Genomic DNA, 19,085 nt, shown 5'->3' on the forward strand with positions numbered 1-19,085 from the left:
TTCCTTTCTTTTCTTTTCTTTTCTTTTTTTTTTGGTATTATTTTGCGTAGAGACGGGTTTTGCCATGTTGCCCAGGCTCGTCTCGAACTCCTGGGATCAAGTGATCCTCTCACCTCATCCTTCCAAAGAGTTGGAATTACGCTTGTGAGCTGCCACACCAGGCTGTAAATGTCCTTGGTACATGTTTATCATGTATCTATTGTCATGCCTTGTGACTCTCTCTTTTAAAATTTTTTGCGATGTCTTTTTTTCATTCATTTATTTTTTAACTTCAGTAGGTTTTTGGGGGAATATTTCGTGTTTGATCACATGAATAAGTTCCTTAGTGGTGATTTCTGAGATTTTGGGGCACCCATCACCCAAGCGGCGTACACTGTGTCCAGCGTATAGTCTTTGTTTCTCACCCCACCTTCCCCCAAGCCTCAAAGTCCATTATATCATTCTTATGCCTTGGCATCTTCATCGCTTAGCTCTCACTTATGATGTTTGGTTTTCCATTCCTGAGTCAACTTCACTTAGGATAATGGTCTCCATTTCCATCCAGGTTGCTGCAAATGCCATTATTTCATTTCTTTTTATGGATGAGAGTATTCTACACCACGGTTTCTTTATCCACTTGTTGATTGATAGGTTATTTGGCTGATCCCATGTTTTTGCAATTGCAAATATAAACGTTATGTGTGCAAGTGTCTTTTTCATATAATGACTTCTTTTCCTCTGGATGGATACCCAGTAGTGGGATTACTGGATCAAATGGTAGTTCTAGTTTTAGTTCTTTAAGGAATCTCCACACCATTTTCCACAGTGGTTGTACTAGTTTACAATACCACCAGCAGTATGTACATGTTCCCTTTTCATCACATCCCCACCAACATCTATGATTTTTTGATTATGTCCATCTTTCAGGACTGAAGTGGTATCGCATCGTGGTTTTGACTTGTGTTTCCCTGATTATTAGTGTTGTTGAGCATTTTTTCATATGTTTGTTGGCCATTTGTATATCTTCTTTTGGGAATTGTCTATGCATGTCCTTAGCCCACTTTTTGATGGGATTGTTTGTTTTTTTCTTGCTGATTTGTCTGAGCTCTTTGTAGATGCTGGATATTAGTTCTTTTTCAGATGTATAGATTGCAAAGATGTTCTCTCATTCTGTGAGTTGTCTGTTTACTCTGCTGATTGTTTATTTCGCTGTGCAGAGGCTTTTTAGTTAAGTCCCATCTATTTTTGTTTTTGTTGCATTTGTTTTTGAGTTTGGTCGTGAATTCTTTGCCTAAGCCAATGTCTCAAAATGTTTCTCTGATGTTATCCTCCCGAATTTTTGTGGTTTCAGGTCTTAGATTTAAGTTTTTGATTCATCTTGAACTGATTTTTGTATAAGATGAGAGGATCCAGTTTTGTTCTCCTCTAGCCAATTAAACTAGTTAAATAGAGTGTTAAACTCCATTTGTTAAATAGTGTGTCCTTTCTCTACTTTATGTTTTTGTTGGCTTTCTTAAAGTTCAGTCGGCAGTAAGTAAGTATGGCTTTATTTCTGGGTTGTTTATTCTGTTTCATTGGCCTGGGTGCCTATTATTTTTATACCAGTACCATGCTATTTTGGTGATTATGGCCTTATAATATAGCTTGAAGTTGTGTAATGCGATGCCTCCAAATTTGTTATTTTTGCTTAGTCTTGCTTCGGCTATGTGAGTCCTTTTTAGTTCTATATGAATGTTAGGATTTTTTTCTTTTTCTGGTTCTGTGAAGAGTGATGGTAGTGGTTTGATGGGAATTGCATTGAATTTGTAGATTGCTTTTGACGGTATGGTCATTTTCACAATATTAAGTCTACCTATCCATGAACATGGGATGTGTTTCCATTTGATTGTGTCATCTCTGATTTCTCTCAGCAGCATTTTGTAGTTTTTCTTGCAGAGGTCTTTCACCTCTTTAGGTATATTCCTAAGGTTTCTTTTTCCCCAGCTATTGTTAAAGAGGTTGAGTTCTTGATTTGATTCTCATTTGGTTGTTGTTCGTGTATAGCACACCTACAGATTTGTGTACATTAATTTTGTATCCTGAAACTTTGCTGACCTTATTTATCACTTTTAGGAGGTTTTAGGGGGAATCTTTAGGGGTTTCTTGATGTATGATCATGTCATCAGCAAACAGTGACAGTTTGACTTCCTCTCTACTGATTTAGATGCCCTTTATTTCTTTGTCTCATCTGATTGATCTGGCTGTGACTTCCAGTATGTTGAATAGAAGTGGTGAGAGTGGGCATCCTTGTCTTGTTCCAGTTCTCAGGGGAATGCTTTCAACTTTTTCCCATTCAGTATTAGTTTGGCTTTGGGTATGTCATAGATGGCTTTTATTACATTAAGTTATGTTCCTTCTATGCCAGTTTTGCTGAGTGTTTTAACCATAAGAGATACTGGATTTTGTCAAATGCTTTTTCTGCATCTATTGAGATGATCATGTGATTTTTTGTTGTTGTTGTTTTTAATTCTGTTTATATGGTGACTTAACATTAAACCATTCCTGCATCCTGGTATGAAACCTGCTTGATCATGCTGGATTATCTTTTTGATATGTTGTTGGATGCAGTTTGCTAGTATTTTGTTAAGAATTTTTGCATCTATATTCTTCAGGGATTTTTTTTTAATGTTTTTGTTGAGGTGTTTTGTTTTTTTGTTTTTTTTTTTAATGTCCTTTCCTGGTTTTGGTATTAGAGTGATACTGGTTTCATAGAATGATACAGGAAGGATTCCTTGTTTCTCTATCTTGTGGAATAGTGTCAATAGGACTGGTACCAATTCTCCTTTGAATGTCTGATAGCATTCAGCTGTGAATCCATCTGGTCCTGGACTTTTTTTGGTTGGCAGTTTAAAAAATTATCATTTCAGTCTCACTGCTTGTTATTGGTCTGTTCAGAGTTTCTATTTCTTGCTAGTTTAATCTAGGTGGGTTGCATATTTCCAGGAATTTACCCATCTTCTCTAGGTTTTCTAGTTTATGTGCATAAAAGTGATCATAGTTGGCTTGAATAATCTTTTGTATTTCTGTGATATCAGTTGTGGTATCTCATGTTTCTATTCTAATTGAGCTTAGTTGGATCTTCTCTCTTCTTATCTTGGTTAATCTCACAAATCATCTATCAATTCGACTTATCTTTTCAAAGTACCAGCTTTTTGTTTCATTTATCTTTTGTGTGTATTTTTTGTATCAATTTCATTTAGTTCTGCTTTGATCTTTGTTATTTCTTCTGCTGGGTTTGGGTTTGGTTTGTTCTTGTTTTTATAGTATCTTGAGGTATGACCTTAGATTGTCTCTTTGTTCTCTTTAAGACTGTTTTTTAGGAGTTTGCCAAGGCTGGAGTACAAAGGTGCAATCTCAGCTAACCACAACCTCTGCTTCCTGGGTTCAAGCGGTTCTCCTGTCTCAGCCTCCCAAGTAGCTGGGATTACAGGCATGCACCATCACGCCTGGCAATTTTGTATTTTTAGTAGAGACAGGGTTTCTCCATGTTGGTAAGGCTGGTCTCGAACTCCTGACCTCAGGGTATCCACCTGCCTCAGCCTCCCAAAGTGCCAGGATTACAAGCATGAGCCACCATGCCTGGCTTCTTTAAGACTTCTCGATGTAGGCATTTAAGCATATGAACTTTCCTCTTAGCACTGCTTTTGCTGTATCCCAGAAGTTTTGATAGGTTGTGTCACTATTATTCAGTTCAAAGAATTTTAAAATTTCCATCTTGATTTCATTGTTGACTGAATGATCATTCAGGAGCAGGCTATTTAATTTTGATGTTTTTACGTGGTTTTGAGGGTTCCTTTTTGGAGTTGATTTTCAGTTTTATTCCACTGTGGTCTGAGAGAGTGCCTGACATAATTTTGATTTTCTTAAATTTACTGAGACTTGTTTTGTGGCCTATCATATGGCCTATCTTGGAGAATGTTCCATGTGCTGATGAATAGAATGTATATTCTGCAGTTGTTGGATAAAATGTTTTGTGTCTGTTAAGTCCTTTTGTTATAGGTTATAGTTAAGTCTGTTCTTTGTTGACTTTCTGTCCTGATGACCTCTCTAGTGCTGTCAGAGGAGTATTGAAGTTTTCCATTGTTACTGTGTTGCTGTCTATCTCATTTCTTAGGTCTAGTAGTAATTGTTTTATATGTTTGGAAGCTCTGGTGTTAGGTGCATATATATTTAGGATTGTGATATTTTTCTGTTGGATGAGTCCTTTTATCATTATATAATGCCCTTCTTTGTCTTTTTTAAGTACTGTTACTTTAAGGTTTGTTTTTTCTGTTAGAAGAATAGCTACTCCTGCTTGCTTTTGGTGTCCAGTTCGATGTAATATCTTACCTTAAGTGTTCGTGAGTCCTTATGTTTTAGGTGAGTCTCTTGACAGCAGATACTTGGTTGGTGAATTCTTACCCATTCATTCTGCCATTCTGTTATCTTTCCAGTGGAGCTATTTATATTCAAAGTTAGCAAATGAGATCAGACATACTCTTCTATTCATTCTGCTATGAATACACAACATGAAAATGAATATGAAAAGCCTTGTGGCTTTTTTTCCCATTATGTAATTGTTATATAGTTCCTGTGAGATTTATGCTTTCAGGAGGTTCTATTTTGGTGTATTTCAAGGATTTGTTTCAAGATTTAGAGCTACCTTTAGCCGTTGTTGTAGTGTTGGCTTGGTATGGGCAAATTCTCTAAGTGTTTGTCTTAAAAAGATGGTGTCTTTTCTTCATTTGTGAAGTTCAGTGTTGCTGGATATAAAATTCTTGGCTGATAATTGTTTTGTTTAAGGAGGCTAAGGATAGGCCCCCAGTGCCTTCCAGCTTGTAGGGTTTCTGCTGAGAAATCTTCTGTTACCTGCTATTAATCTGTTAGGTTTACCTTTATGGGTTACTGGATGCTTTTGCCTCACAGCCCTTAAGATTCTTTCCTTCATCTTGACTTTAGGTAATCTGATGACTGTGTGCCTAAGTGATTATCTTTTTGCAGTAAATTTCCCAGGTATCCTTTGAGCTTCTTATGTTTGGATGTCTAGATCTCTAGCAAGGCCGGGGAAGTTTCCCTCATTATTTCCTCAAATATGTTTCCAAACTTTTAGAATTTCTCTTCTTCCTCAGTAACACAAATTGTTCTTAGGATTGGCCATTTAACATAATCCCAAACTTCTTGGAAGCTTTTTCTTTCTTTCTTTCTTTTGTTTTTGTTGGGTTGGGTTAATTTAAAAGCCTTGTCGTCGAGCTCTGAAGTTCTTTCTTCTGTTTGTTTGATTCTATTGCTTAGACTTTCGGGTATTTTACATTTCTGTAAGTGTGTTCTTCATTTCCAGTAGTTGTGATTATTTTTTATTTATGCTATCTTTCACTGAAGATTTTCCCCTTTCTATCTTATATCATTTTTATGATTTTATTAAGTTGGACTTTACCATTCTCTGGTGCTTCCTTGATTAGCTTAATAATTGACCTTCTGAATTCTTTTTCTGGCAATTCAGAGGTTTCTTCTTGTTTTGAATCCATTGCTGTTGAGCTAGTGTGATTTTTTTTTTTTTTTTTTAAAGAAACTTGTTTTGTCATATTACCAGAATTGTTTTACTATTTCTTTATCCTTTGGGTATACTGTGTCAGAGGGAAGATCTGGGGCTCAAGAGCTGCTACTCAGATTCTTTTGTCCCATCAGGTGCTCCCTTGATGTGATACTTTCCCCACTTCCCCTACGGATGGGGGTTTCTGAGAGCTGAACTACAGTGATTGTTTTTTTCTCTTCTGGATCTAGCCATTCTGCAGAGATACTGGGCTCTGGGCTGGTATGGGGGAGCATCTGCACAGAGTCCTGTGATGTGAACCATCTTCAGGTCTCTCAGCTGTGGATACCAGCACCTGCTCTCGTGGTAGTGGCAGATGAGTAACATGGACTCTCTCAGGGTGGTTAGTTGTAGTTTTGTTCATTGTACTAATTTTGTGTTGGTTGGCCTCCAGCCAGTAGGTGGTGCTGTCAAGAGAGCATCAGCTGCAGTAGTATAGGGAAGATCAGGTGGTGTGTGGGGATCCTAGAGCCCACAAGTTATGTCCTTTGTCTTTGAAGTTTTTCAGCTGTCCCCTGGGCCCTACAGCAGCAATCTGCTTCCTTCAAAGGATATATTTTTCCTGGTATGTTCCTGCAGTAGTTACTGGAGCAAAAGTTCATGATGTGAGTCTCCACACACTGCTCTCTCTGTCAGTCTAAGGAGGAGCTGCAAGTTAGTCCTGCCAGCGATCTCCAGTTTTCCTTGTGACTCTCAAGAATATTTTTCCCCCAATATGGGTTTGTTTCTGAAACTCTCATAAAATTACACACTTCTTAAAAGTTGCATTTTTAGTTAATACATTTGAGATTGTTGGCATTTGGAGTTTATTCTTCTGCAAGCCATTATTTTATTATTGAAAAAGTATTTTTGGTGCTGAGGTAGCTTCGGAGCAACTAGTGCTAAAGGAAGGTTTTTTAAAAATGAGATATGAAGTATTTTAGCTCAAATATTTTCATAAGAACTCTTTCTAAACCTCTGTTTAGAATACCAATATTCAACAAATAATTTTGCCAAAGTTGTCAAATAAGTTGCCTTTTTCATTCTTTTAAAGCTTTTGCTAAATTTAGGTGCTGTAAAATTTTGTCTTTATCCAATTAAAAATGGAATCGCTATGGAATTATTCTTTACACAAGTTGAGAAATTCCAAAGTGCCCTTATTGGATCTCAAAATTATTGTACATTGCTTTAAATATTCCATATTTCTCTGTCACTTGATTTTTTCATAGGTTAATTTCAATGTAAGCTTACTTGCAAACTTTGATTTCAACAATTGCAGTTTGCCAGAGGTTCAAAAGCTGACTTTTCAAAAAACAATTTTATTTGTTGAAAGTTTCAAAATTTCCAGCTGATTTTGAACAAAATGCAACCCAATCTTAGAGGTCTCACCAAGCACAAGATTCCAAGTCATTTTGCGATACCTGGTTTTCAATGTAGTTTTTTGAAGGCTAAATGAGTTGAGTGGCAAAGAGAATGTTTACTGGCATGATGAAGTATTAACTTGAATTTGCTCTTCATTAGTTGTGTATATGAAAACCTATATTTGTATTAAAATCACAAGAACAAATAATGTTTCTCATTGAGCTTTTACACCATTATTAACAGTAATATCAAGTGTTTAGCCCTTTACGGCAGGATTCAGCAAATCTTTAAGGGGTTAGACAATAAATATGTTATGCTTTCTGTGCCAGATATCTCTTGCAACTCACTTCTGCCTTGGTAGCCTTAACATAGCTATAAACAGTACACATACAAATACAAATATACATACCCCAGTAAAAGTATATACCCACACTCATTTGTTTGTATACTGTCTACAGCTGTGTTAATGAGTGGGTATATACTCACTTATTCATGGAGACTGAAATGTGATTTTATTTATTTATTTTTGAGAAGGAGTCTCACTGTGTCACCCACGCTGGAGTGCAGTATTGCAATCTCAGCTCACTGCAACCTCTGCCTCCCAGGTTCAAGCGATTCTCTTGCCTCAGCCTCCTGAGTAGCTGAGATTACATGCACGCGCCACCACACCTGGATAATTTTTGTATTTTTAGTAGAGATGGGGTTTCACCATGTTTATCAGGCTGGTCTCAAACTCTTAACCTCATGATCCACCCTCCTTGGCCTCCCAAAGTGCTGGGATTACAGGTGTGAGCCACCGTACCTGGCAGAAATGTGAATTTTATATAATTTTCATGTATCACAAAGCATTCACTTTTGATCTTTTTCCAACCACTGAAAACTATAAAAACCATTCTTACCCTGTAGGCCATGCCAAAACAGGTGGCAGGGTGGATTTGGCGTGCAGACCAGTTTGTTGACCCTTACTCCACAAATTGGATGAAAAAAACAGAACTGCTAATGGAACTGATCTCTTATTTGAAAACTGGCATGATCTAATGCCTGTAAAGTTCTTCCAAGCTAAAGGAGCCAATATTTAACTGCTATTGTGTATATTTTTTACGTTCAGGAGGACATTAAGGGAAAATATTGGCATAATTATTTTAGAAAAGTCATTTGATCCAAATGAACAATCATCCTTTAGAAATAAATGTAAACACTACAGTTTTATAAATGCAAATTCTGTGATTGCACTTAAGAATTAGTTGTCTTTGGGTACTGTCTTCTTTAAAAAAAAAAAAAAGAAGACAGTGGATATCAATATTTTTTCAGATGTCTACTGGTTTCTATGGGCCCACTGATAGGACTGCAACCCCAGGGTGCATGGCAAATGTAGACAGATGTGCAGATTACACATTTACTATTTACTTTCTTGAGAAATGGAAATGTAGTACTTATTAAATCTGCATTTTTATTTTTTAGTTCATTGCTTACAGAATGGCTTGTAAAATACAAGCAATCAAAACAATAAAATACTTTTGGATTTACACTATACATGACAAAACCATTATAATACAAGCTGTCAGACTAATCTTCTGTGTAATTGCTTCCCACGTGATGCCAACATGCTTTGTTCCATCAGAATGCTGGGGAGGGAGCTGTTAGTTACCTTGGACCGGGAGAGGGTCCAGAAAATAGGTGTTTTATTCCTGGTTGATTTTTAGAGTTAACAACACATAGAAGTGTGAACTCTGTTCACTGTATGTGTGTCTTGCATGCTACTAGATGAGATGGTGACAGAAGCAAAACATAGAAAAAAAAAGGTCATTAAACCCAAACTGGTTTACTTTAATGCAATAATGAATCATAATATTTAATTAAAAATGAAAAATACAAAGACAAAACCAGATTGGACATTGAGACAGCAGCTGTAATCCAAGACTATTTTAGGCAAACTGAGACATATGGTTGTCCTATTTAAATCCACAAAATTAAGCTTTTCTGTAATTTGGATAGTTCTGCTCTTTCCTTTTCCCATTTTGGTCAGCCAAGTTGCTACCCCTGTTAGGTTTCTGCAGTAGTCTCAGATCCACTTAGATCTGTGACCTACCCATTCTTATTCCTCACACTACATTTACACAGCCCTGCTGTGTGAACTAATGAGACCCAGTTACAGTCATGTCTATCTGCTGCTTAAAACCTGGCATGAACCACCCAGGAATGCCACTAATGGCCCTGTAACTATTGTGTGGACCCAAATCATGAGTATGTGCGGGTAGTTGCAGATTTCTGGTTCCCATCCTAGAGACTGGTGTTCTGTAAGTCCTGGGAAAGCCCTGGTGCATCGAAGTTGAGCCTCTGTCCATCTCATTACTTCATCACCTGCCACCCCCACCTGTCTCTGTCACATGGCCCACTCAGCTGTTGTAGGTCCTCAGTGTCTTGTTTAGTGTGTCTTTTCCCCACATTTTTTTCAGCAGCTAAGAGGGCTGCTGCTATACATCTTTCTGTTGAAATTAAATTTACTGCTCTTTGATTCTGTTTCTCTCTAGCTGAGCATCTTGTGATAGCAAGTTCTAGGTCTCAGATCATTTCTGTATTCTTAACCTGACACCTGAAACTTACAGTGACTGTTGAGTGATGGTATAAGATTCAAGGTTAACAGTCTTCCTGTTGTTTCTCTTGTCATGAATTGAAAGTTCAGTGAATTAAAGTAGGATTTGTATAGTCGCTTCATCGTATATATATCAAGTTCTGCCTTTAAAACTTCAATTTTCTCCAGAATCAATCAGTGTGGCAATTTTAAATTTCGTACTTTAAAAATTGAGCTTTAGAATGGGCAAAAATGGCCCCTAGACATTTACAACTTCTGTGTTTTGAATTGGAATAACAACTTTGTCTCCCTACAGCCAGGGTAGGACTCAATAAAAGAAAGCTGAAAGGTGCTGGAAGCCTCCTGCGCTTTGGGGATATAGAGTCAGGAACAACTGGCAGGAGTTCTGTAGTTGTTTCTGCATGTTTGCATTGCCATAAGGTTGGTCAGAAAAAAGATCTGTGAAGGCTTTCCTGAGGGTTTGTGCTCTTGCTTTCACACATCCCATAATTGAAATTAAGAACTGCTGATGACTGGCTAATGACCAGTATCAAAATGGGAAAATGTTACTTGCTTAATCCTTTTGCTTATAAACATTGAAGTTTAATGAAATTTAACCATAGTTACATATGATTTTATCAAGTTACGTAGGCTTTCTCAAGAAAAACGTGAGCAATGTAAAGCAGGGTATTTTTGGGAGGGGGTGCTTATTGTAAGGGCAAGCTCTAGAACAGTGATAATAGTAGTGTCTGACAATACTTGTTGAATGAGTGAACTCATGGTAACATAACTCCAGTGTGGCAGACTGATTCTTTGGTGCTTTTATTCAGATGGCAAACTTTTATAGAAATCGGAGAGTTTTGTAAAGACTTTTAAAAAGTAGTCAGAATTACCTGTTATATCCTTTTCTAGATAATCAATTTGGAAACAATTGCTGGTACCTTAAGCCAGATGTGTAACTCCTACTACAGTGTTGAAAGTGTTCCTTTTGACAAATGCATCAATGAGCAGGCACGTGAGAACAGTGTACTCCTCTTATTTAGAAAAACAACAATGAAGGTGTTCCAGACAGGAGAGAGTCTGCACTGCATCACAGCTGATCCAAAAGTTCAATTCAATGAAAAGGTAAATATTTTGATCAGGAGGGGAATTTTTCCTAGGGAGTATTAGCACAGCATATTTTTAGTTGTGTGGCTGTTTATAGCTGCCTGATGGCTTGCGTCTTAGTCGTTTGTTTTTTAGGACATGCTAAGGATTGAGGGTTGTGTGCCTCAATTGTGTAGAAGACACAGTTGCATTCAGTTGCCTGGAGGCTTCTCTGTGAAGCCTGGTGGGACACCTGCTGGCCAGTTGGGCCTTTCTTTTGTGAAGGGGTAGAGACAAGGGCAGAAGGTCATTATATTTATAGGCTATTTGAAGCTTATCTTGTTTACTTTTTTAATAATGTTTGAGTCATTTTTCTAAACATTCTTCTTTGTATAACAGCAAAGATTAAAAAGGTAAGTAATTTAATTTATTAGGCCCTAGTTGTCATTCACCTGTTCTTGTAGAGCTGATACCCTTTTTCTTATCAAATTTTAGGTTTAATCATATTTAGCCCAGAAGAGTGGTCTGTCTTAAGAGTATTCTGATTATTTAGGGACATCTAGATGAAACTTTTTTTGCCTGAGTCCATCTTCTCTCCTTTAAATTCCTAAAGGCAGGAATGAGTGTTTTTAAAAACCAACATGTATAAAGCAACATTTTAGGCAAACTGGGATGAGGAAAAACATCTTGAAGGGGGCTTCATAATGGTGTTGGAGCTTGTTACAAATGTGGAATGAGAAAAGCCAATTACGAAAACAGTACTGACTTTTGGCGAAATGAGTCTTCATGGAAACATACCTTAACGATTATCTGACAAGTGCAAGTCCTTTTCGAGGTTAACTGAATTATAAACAGGAGACTGCAGACGCTATGGTCACTGCTGAGCAGCATGATAATTCATGTGGTATGTTCTTTTTAAAGATTAACGATCTTAAGTTTTTTGTATGTTAGTTATTTGGGGGAAGGATTTAAAATAAGTGCTCTTATTTTCTTTCTCCACTCCTTTTGCACAAAAACTTCACGGTTCAAAGAATATTGTCCAGGAAAAAAAAAAAATCTCTCTCCAAATTTAAGCATGTCAGAAAACTTAGTTATTTTGTACCTGTTAGGTGGCAGACGCTCAAAAGTTCATGGGACATAGCAGGAAACAATACTAATGAATTTCTGCCTTTATGAAGCTCACGTGTACACCACAAACACAGAAGTAAAACACAGTATGTTCGATGGTGAGATGGTGTGCTGTGCTCAGGAGAAAACAGGAGGCAGGGAAGGGGATGGAATTGGGGGAAAAGGGTGGGGAGAGAGGGGGCCAGTGTCAGCTCTACCACTAGCTGGAGTGGATTAGCTGGGTGACTTTGTCAGTCATTTAACTCTGGAGCCCGTTTTCTCATGATTGAATTGGCAAAAATAATACATGTTCAACCTACTTCATAGAGGAATATGCGGGTAAGAGGAATATTAGTAACAAGGGCCTTATAAGCGCACATTGGATAACTGTTTGCTTATTGACTCTTCACATTTATGCTTCATGCTCATTGCCGGTATCACAATTCATTGTGTGATTAATTCAGCAAATACTTGAGTGTCTGCTAGGCATGAGGCATATAGCTGGATTTTAGATAGACAAAACTCTGTTCTCATTCTATTTGAGCTACGGTTGAAGAGATGTAGTGTGTTACACCTTTCACCGTTTCTGTGTATTTTGTCTTTAAAAGTTCAGTTTGGTGACCTTTTGTCAAATTAACTAGAAAAGTTGATGTTTTAGCTTATAATTTTAATGGAGCTTGTGGGAACTCGAGTTTTTATATAGGTTTCATTTTCCTATTTACTTCCTTTAAATAGGTTTTATTTTCCTATTAAACCATTTAAACTAGTAATTTTGTTTATTTTGTAAGTTTTTTAATTTTAAAAGTATTCGTAGAGTTTAAGAATGCTACTGTCTAGCCCTAAAATTTACAATGGTTCAGTAAGAACATTGGATGTAATACATTTTGTGATGACAGTGTAGATCAAGAAGTAGAAATGAAATATGTCATTTGATAATGAAAATCATGTAGTTAGATTGTGAAAGCCACACACTAGAATTTAGCTAAGTGGATGAAATGCTGACTGGTGAGTAAGGTAAATCATTCTCTATTTGGGCAATTAGAATGGAGGGATTAATATAATTTGGATACTTAATAAACATTTTTAGGAGTTAAAATATTATTTGAAAAAATGCATAATTTGCATTAGCCAATACAGAGTTCTTAACTAACAGGCACAAATCCAGGAGTACTGCTCATTTTTAAAAAGCTTTTGATTACCAGGGGAAATCTAACGGCACCAAGGCACATGGCAATGACTAATTAAAACTGAGCAGTAGGGTCTGTGGCTCTAGACTGACTAGGATTTGTGATTTAATCTTGCTGCTCTAAAGATTTGGGGGCTTGCTTAGATTGGTGGGCATAGTTATTACAGATTGGTGTATGTGTTCCCTTTCAGAGACAGAGGACGTCTTATTTAATAGAAAATAGTAATCGGGGTCTCCCACCTTTGAGCTCTGTGCTAGTTCTGTAACCTGGGCCAGAGTTACCTTTAGTTCCAGACTGTAGAATGGACATAACAGCAGGGTGGTGAGAATCAAATGAGTGAATTGATGATAGAGACTTAACCTAGTGCCTGGCATGTAGATATGCTAAGTACTTGATTATGATTATTTATCATATAAAGCTGAAGGATTGTCATAAAAGAAGCATGAGCACTTCTCCATATTTGAGAGTTTCTGGGCTGGGAGATGTTTAACTCTCCCTGTAGGTTAGGGGTGAGCTTTGATGTCTTCGCTGTGGCAGGCAGCATCTGGGACAGCTCCTCTCTTGTGGCTGTAGGAAGCTGGAGTCTGGGGGCTGTCTCTGTTTAAAGATCTTTGGGGAGGTAGAAACAGGTGATTTGCTCGGACTTTTTGTGAGGGGATTTTCAGGTGGATTTGTCTGGAAAGGAACCGCCCTTTAACTCTTCACTGCATTTGCAGGAGCATTGCATCCACCTGCCCCTTGGTACAAAGTCTTAACACAGCAGTCCCTGATCATATGCATGTATTCATTCAGGCTTTCTCAGCCTCATGTCAGAAGATGCACGTGGCTGTCATTCTGGATGTAATCTGAGAAACTGAACAGTCAAATTTGGGGAATGATCTAGGGCTGAGGAGTGCTGAAACTACCAGCCCCCAGTTGAAATGAGGTTCAAATAAATGGGGGTGATAATACTAATAGAAAACAGTGTGGCATTTTATGCCCTTTTTAGTGTCAGTCCCTACTTTTATTTATTTATTTTTATAGTGACTTTTGAGGTAACCAGGCTAGTTGCTTCTTGGTAGTGTGTGTAATTTATTTCTCTCTCCCTTGCTCTTCTGTAAAGCGATGGCTGCCCCTTTTCGCTTTACAGATAACCTGTTTGGTGACATCTAGGCACCAGGCGGAAATCCCATTTCCTGTTAATGTTTCAACACATGGATTTAGCATCCACTGATGAATCTTGTTGAATCTTCAGTGGGTGTTACCATCGGAAGATTTTCTAGTTCTGTTGTTCCTTCTGTGGTTACCAGGTAGAATTATGCCAGGAAGAGCTGTCACCAACTCGGGCAAACCATGATTCCTCCTAAAAAGTCAGGGCCAAGGCTTTTTTTTTTTTAAGCCATTTTAGATTTAAACCAAGTTTACATTTGGTGTAAAATCATTGATTATAAGTGAAGATTTAACATTTTTGTGTGTGTATCATTGTGGGCTTATAATTTTTATTTGATGATTCAAATACGTTCTTTTTGTTTGAATTGTAGTTTTTAGCCGGTAGGGGCCATTTCTCGTGAGTTTCTTTGGCCCCTTTTTCTTTTTTCTTTTCTTTTTCTTTTTCTTTTTTTTGAGACAAGGTCGGTCTTTGTCACCCAGGCTGGAGTGCAGTGGCTTAATCACAGCTCCTGCAGCCTTGAGCTCCTGGGTACAAGTGATCCTTTTGCCTCAGCTATTCAAGTAGCCAAAACCACAGGAGCATGTCACCATGCCCAACTAATGTTTTAATTCTTTGTAAAGAAGAGATCTCACTTTGTTTCCCAGGCTGGTCTTAAGCCCCTGGCCTCAAGTGATCCTCCTCCTGGGCCTCCCAAAGTGCTGGGATTACAGGCATGAGTCACTGTGCCCAGCCCCTTTGTTCTTTTGACATCTGTCCATACTCCTTCATTAGTCTTTACCTGCTTTTTGACATATTAACGTGGCCAGGGCTCACCTTGTGCTTCCCCCTGTAGTTGATGACAGTAATTCCGTAGCCATTATTGAGCACATACATAGGTCAGGTACTGGTTTGTACTTTAAAAGAATTACCACTTTCAATCTTCATAACAACCCAGAGGGTAGTTATTTTTATTTTCCTCTGTAAAATGAGGACATCAAAGTTCAGAGAGCTTGAGAAAGGGTAATGTAACCTATCTAAAGCTAAGCTGCTAGATGGCAGAGCCTGTGTCTGAATCCAGGACTTCCTACCGCGGAACCTCCAGGCCTTTGTTCCTAATCACTGTCAGTTCACGCAGACCTCTTGCCTCTCTTCCTCCTCCTTACTCCCCTCCTCCTCCCTTCCTCTCCCATTTTTAGTACTAAGGATAGCTCTTAAAGCCTCTGTTGAATCTGTTCTCAGCTTCACTGCTGTCTTGCTTCAGGTGCTGGTTTTTCTTTCAGAGTATTGCATGGAGTCCCCGTCTCCTGCCTTTCTTTTTCCAACATCCATATTCCTGCCAGGAAGATCTTTTAAAAAGAAAGAAAGAAAAAAAAAATCAGGCAGCTGTCACCTTTGCATACAGAGCCCGCCTTTTGTGTGACACAACGGCTCCTCACACTTGTCCCCACACCCGCCCCAGCTTCTCCCGCCGTGCCACAGCACATCTGCATGTGCAGAACAGCATGGCAGGCACCCCTCAGCCGACCTCGTGTGCCCCTGTGCCTTTGCACACCTTGTTTCTTCATCTTGGAATCTTCCTCTCACTTTGTAAAATTTTGTTTTCCTGAAATTCAGCACAGATGGGCTTCTGTGAAGGTGCTGTCCTGATTCTCTGCAGAAGTGAGCCCCTGCTCCTGGTGAGTCCCTCTGAGTTTGCGTGCTTTGTGCACATGTCCCCTGGAGTGTAGTTCACTGTGCACACGTGGCCTCCTCCTGCAGGGCGTGGGCAAAGCTGTGCCTGGCTCATCTTTGTAGGCCAGTTCTTTCAGTCATCAGATAAGGTATTAATTGTTAACCCTCAAACCTGTGTGAGCAGACCAGTGTCTGGCTCTCCTCACTGGAACTGACACTTAGATTCTTACATAATCCAAGTGATGCCATCTTGCAGGCATGGCTCGGATCATCTTTAAGATGTTTCCAGAAAACTCAGCATCCCTAGTTCACATGACCCTGTTTATATTACGCAGTTTCATGTATGACCCCCATCAGATCAAGTTTGCACTTGACAGTTCTCAGCACAAAGGACTGTGCACCCCGAAAACTCCTAGTGAGTCAGTTTTGATTGGTGAAGTGGTGGAGGTGCTTGGTCACCTGGGAGCTCCGCGTGTGTTCCTTTTAGTGATGTCTAGAGAGAGGATAAAGATGCCAAGTCTTCTACCATGTCAGGTGTTTTCAAATGTCAAAATGCTATGCCACCTGGAATAAAATAACCTCATGACACCACGTGAGGACAAACAAGGTTCCAAGGCTGGGAGGGAGCGTGTCCCATCGAGGGCACATGTACCTGACAGGTAAGTTGTCACCCATCAGTGGCAGCACCAGGAAGGTCGGGTTCCACAAGTCTGTCAACCCTCCAGGCGATGTCAAAACAAAAACCAGCCACCCTGGGGGTGTACATGAAGCACCACACACCAATTTAGGTTTGGCCTGTCCTCTTTTGGCCCCTGGCATTAGAAGTGTCAGGTAAAATTAAAGGAAGAAGTCTAAGGAGGCCCCTGATAATTGTCAGCCAAGATTCATGTCTAGAGTCAGGGCTAAGGTCGGAATTCAACCCAATCTGGTTTTAATTATAAAATATATTAATAGGGTCAATATGAGCTTCCTTGTCAAGTGTTGGAATTCTAGAAATAGTCTATGTCTAGACAAGGTTGCTTTAGGATAAAATGAGAGAAATAAGTATTTCCTGGATAATATGTTTAGGATTTTAGATTGACTATATAGATAGAGAAGAGGAAGGTTTATGTAAATTAATAGATCTGCAGTGGATTCGAAAAAGAGAAGCAATGAAAGCCCAATATTTAACCCTTTGAAGTAAAGTGAAAAATAATTGACCCTTTTCTCTATTAATACCCTCTTATGAAGCAGTTAAAAATTTTAATTTTTTTTAGAGAATGAGGTCTTGCTCTGTTGCTCAGGCTGGAGTACAGTGTTGTGATCAGAGTGTTGCAGTCAGAGGGCACTGCAACCTCGAACTCCTGGGGTCAGGGGACCCTCCCACCTCATCGTCTTGAGTAGTCGGGATTGCAGGCGCATGCCACCACCCAGCTAACTTTTATCAGCAGTTTTTAACCTGTTTAAGCCTAGGGTACCTTCTGGAATCTGCTAAAAAGGCATAGATTCTCAACCTAGAAAGTTGCACACATGCACTAATGATTTTTCACACAGCTTTTTTTCCGCTTTGGTGGGAGGACCAGGGAAATCCCAAATTCTTCTGAAAGTTATTTGTGAATCCTTTATCTCACAAAGTTTTCTTGACCATAGCCCATGGTTGAAAATGTAGTTTACGTCATAATCTACACATAAGCATTTAAGATGAAAAACTTCATAGAATACTAACCTTACTATGGGCAACACACTCTGTTCTGTTCTGGCTTGTTTTATGAAAGGCTGTTTAATGAAATGATTTTATGACACACTAAAGGGTCTCCACCTGCAGTTAGAAAAATGTAGCTCTCAGCGTGCAGAGTGGGTAGGCTTCAGAACCCCTGCCTTGTCACGGTCAAGCTCAGTGCTGGGCATCTCATGCTCAGATATAGTTGTTGTGCTCATTGTCCATTTGTTGTCAAGGTCGAGTCTGGCAAAATGCATACCCCAGGCAGTTAGAAAAAAAGAATTACAATTTAACTTACGGCACATCAAAAGTGTTGAGCTCTGGCCCACATGATTATATAGATTATAGAGATCTCACATGCTTAGCAAATGTGCCTCATTTGTGGTCACAGCACAGATATGTAACAACATCAGGGTGTAGCAGTGAATAAAACAAATAAAAGTTCTGGCTTTCTAGTAGAGGAGAGGGGCATCAAACGAGATCATAAAATACGTCAGATTGTATTGAATGCTAAAGAGAAAAAATAAAGCAGAGAGCGGGGTATGAAGTGTTGGGACAAGGTTTGAAATTTTAGGTTGGATTGCTGGGGTGTTAGTGTCACCGAGAAAGTGACCTTTGAGTAAAGGCCTGAGGGAAGTGAAGTTGTTGGCTGGATAGATAATTGCCGACAGGACTTTGTAAGCAGAGGCCGTGGAAGTGTGCAGGCCCTGAATGGGACACAACCCAGTAGTGTCTGGAGAGGAGGGAAAAGGGGATGAGGGGCCAGAGGGGCAGCCCACGCATGTCCACGGGACCCTTCAGTTGTACCAGGCAGCCTGAGGGTGTCAGGGTAGAAGCAGGGGAACAGCTAGCTATGAGGACGCTGTTGGGACAGTCACGGCCAGGATGGTGGTGGGATGGGCCTGGATGATGGCAGCAGGAAGAGCAAGAAATGTGTGAATTCTGGAAAGACTGAACCTGGGTGGGAGGGAAAGAAGAGAGCCCAGGATGGCCCCAGCTGGAACCCTGATGGGGAAGACTAAGGTGGAGTAGCTCTGGACCTGGGGGAGCTTCAGGAGCTCAGTTTGGGGCAGGCAGAACTTTGTGAAGCCTTTTACACCTCATTGGACAAGTCAACAAGATATTAGAATCATTAATTAACATTTTTTGCACATTTCCTCACTGATTTGAAAGAGAAACTCTAACCTAACCTGATGAGTATAGACAGGATGGTTTTGTCCGGGGCTATCTCACGATTTTTCGTGTGGGGCAGAATTCCTGGCAGTTCCTTTCTCAACCAGCCAGTGGTCCACAGAGGTGAGAGAAGTCAGTTTAAGAGTAAGGCAGCTTTCCTCCATCTTTCAGTGGTCATGCATGGTTCCGGGTTATAGTTTGTGGCCTTTTACAATTAGAAAAACACGGGCTTTTTTCATTGTAAAAATTGGGGTTTTTAATTGGTAAAATGTATGTGACAAAGTTTGCCATTTTAACCATTTTTTGTGTACAGTTCACTGGCGTTAAATACATTCACATTGCTCTTCAACCCTCACCACCAAATGTCTCCAGAACTTTAAAAGATGAAGTTTTGCATCCAGACATCCTTCCCAAAAGTATTTTAGAATTACCCAAATTTCTGGTGAAAAATTTTATGTAAAAACAATATATTTTTACATACACGAGAGTAAACATAGAGTTTAAAAGCAGTTGCCAGTGTTGCTTTAGGAGAG

General features: G+C 39.2%; 1 protein-coding gene across 5 annotated transcripts in view; it reads left to right on the forward strand.

The window, feature by feature from the left end:
- Positions 1-19,085, forward strand: part of CDYL (chromodomain Y like) — a 180,166-nt gene that overhangs the window by 53,000 nt on the left and 108,081 nt on the right. Inside the window, exon 1 of one of the 5 annotated variants that reach the window (XM_074398399.1) lies at positions 52-10,625. The exons of 2 other annotated variants lie outside the window; for them this stretch is intronic. In XM_074398399.1, coding sequence (XP_074254500.1) covers positions 10,452-10,625 — 174 coding nt within the window. In that variant the 5' untranslated portion in view covers positions 52-10,451. Of the gene's footprint in view, positions 1-51; positions 10,626-11,895; positions 15,686-19,085 lie in introns of those variants that run through there. 2 more of the 5 variants (XM_074398398.1, XM_074398400.1) reach the window with 2 other exon arrangements.

The sequence above is a fragment of the Saimiri boliviensis genome, chromosome 4 (genome assembly GCF_048565385.1).
Source record: "Saimiri boliviensis isolate mSaiBol1 chromosome 4, mSaiBol1.pri, whole genome shotgun sequence".
NCBI lineage: Eukaryota > Metazoa > Chordata > Mammalia > Primates > Cebidae > Saimiri > Saimiri boliviensis.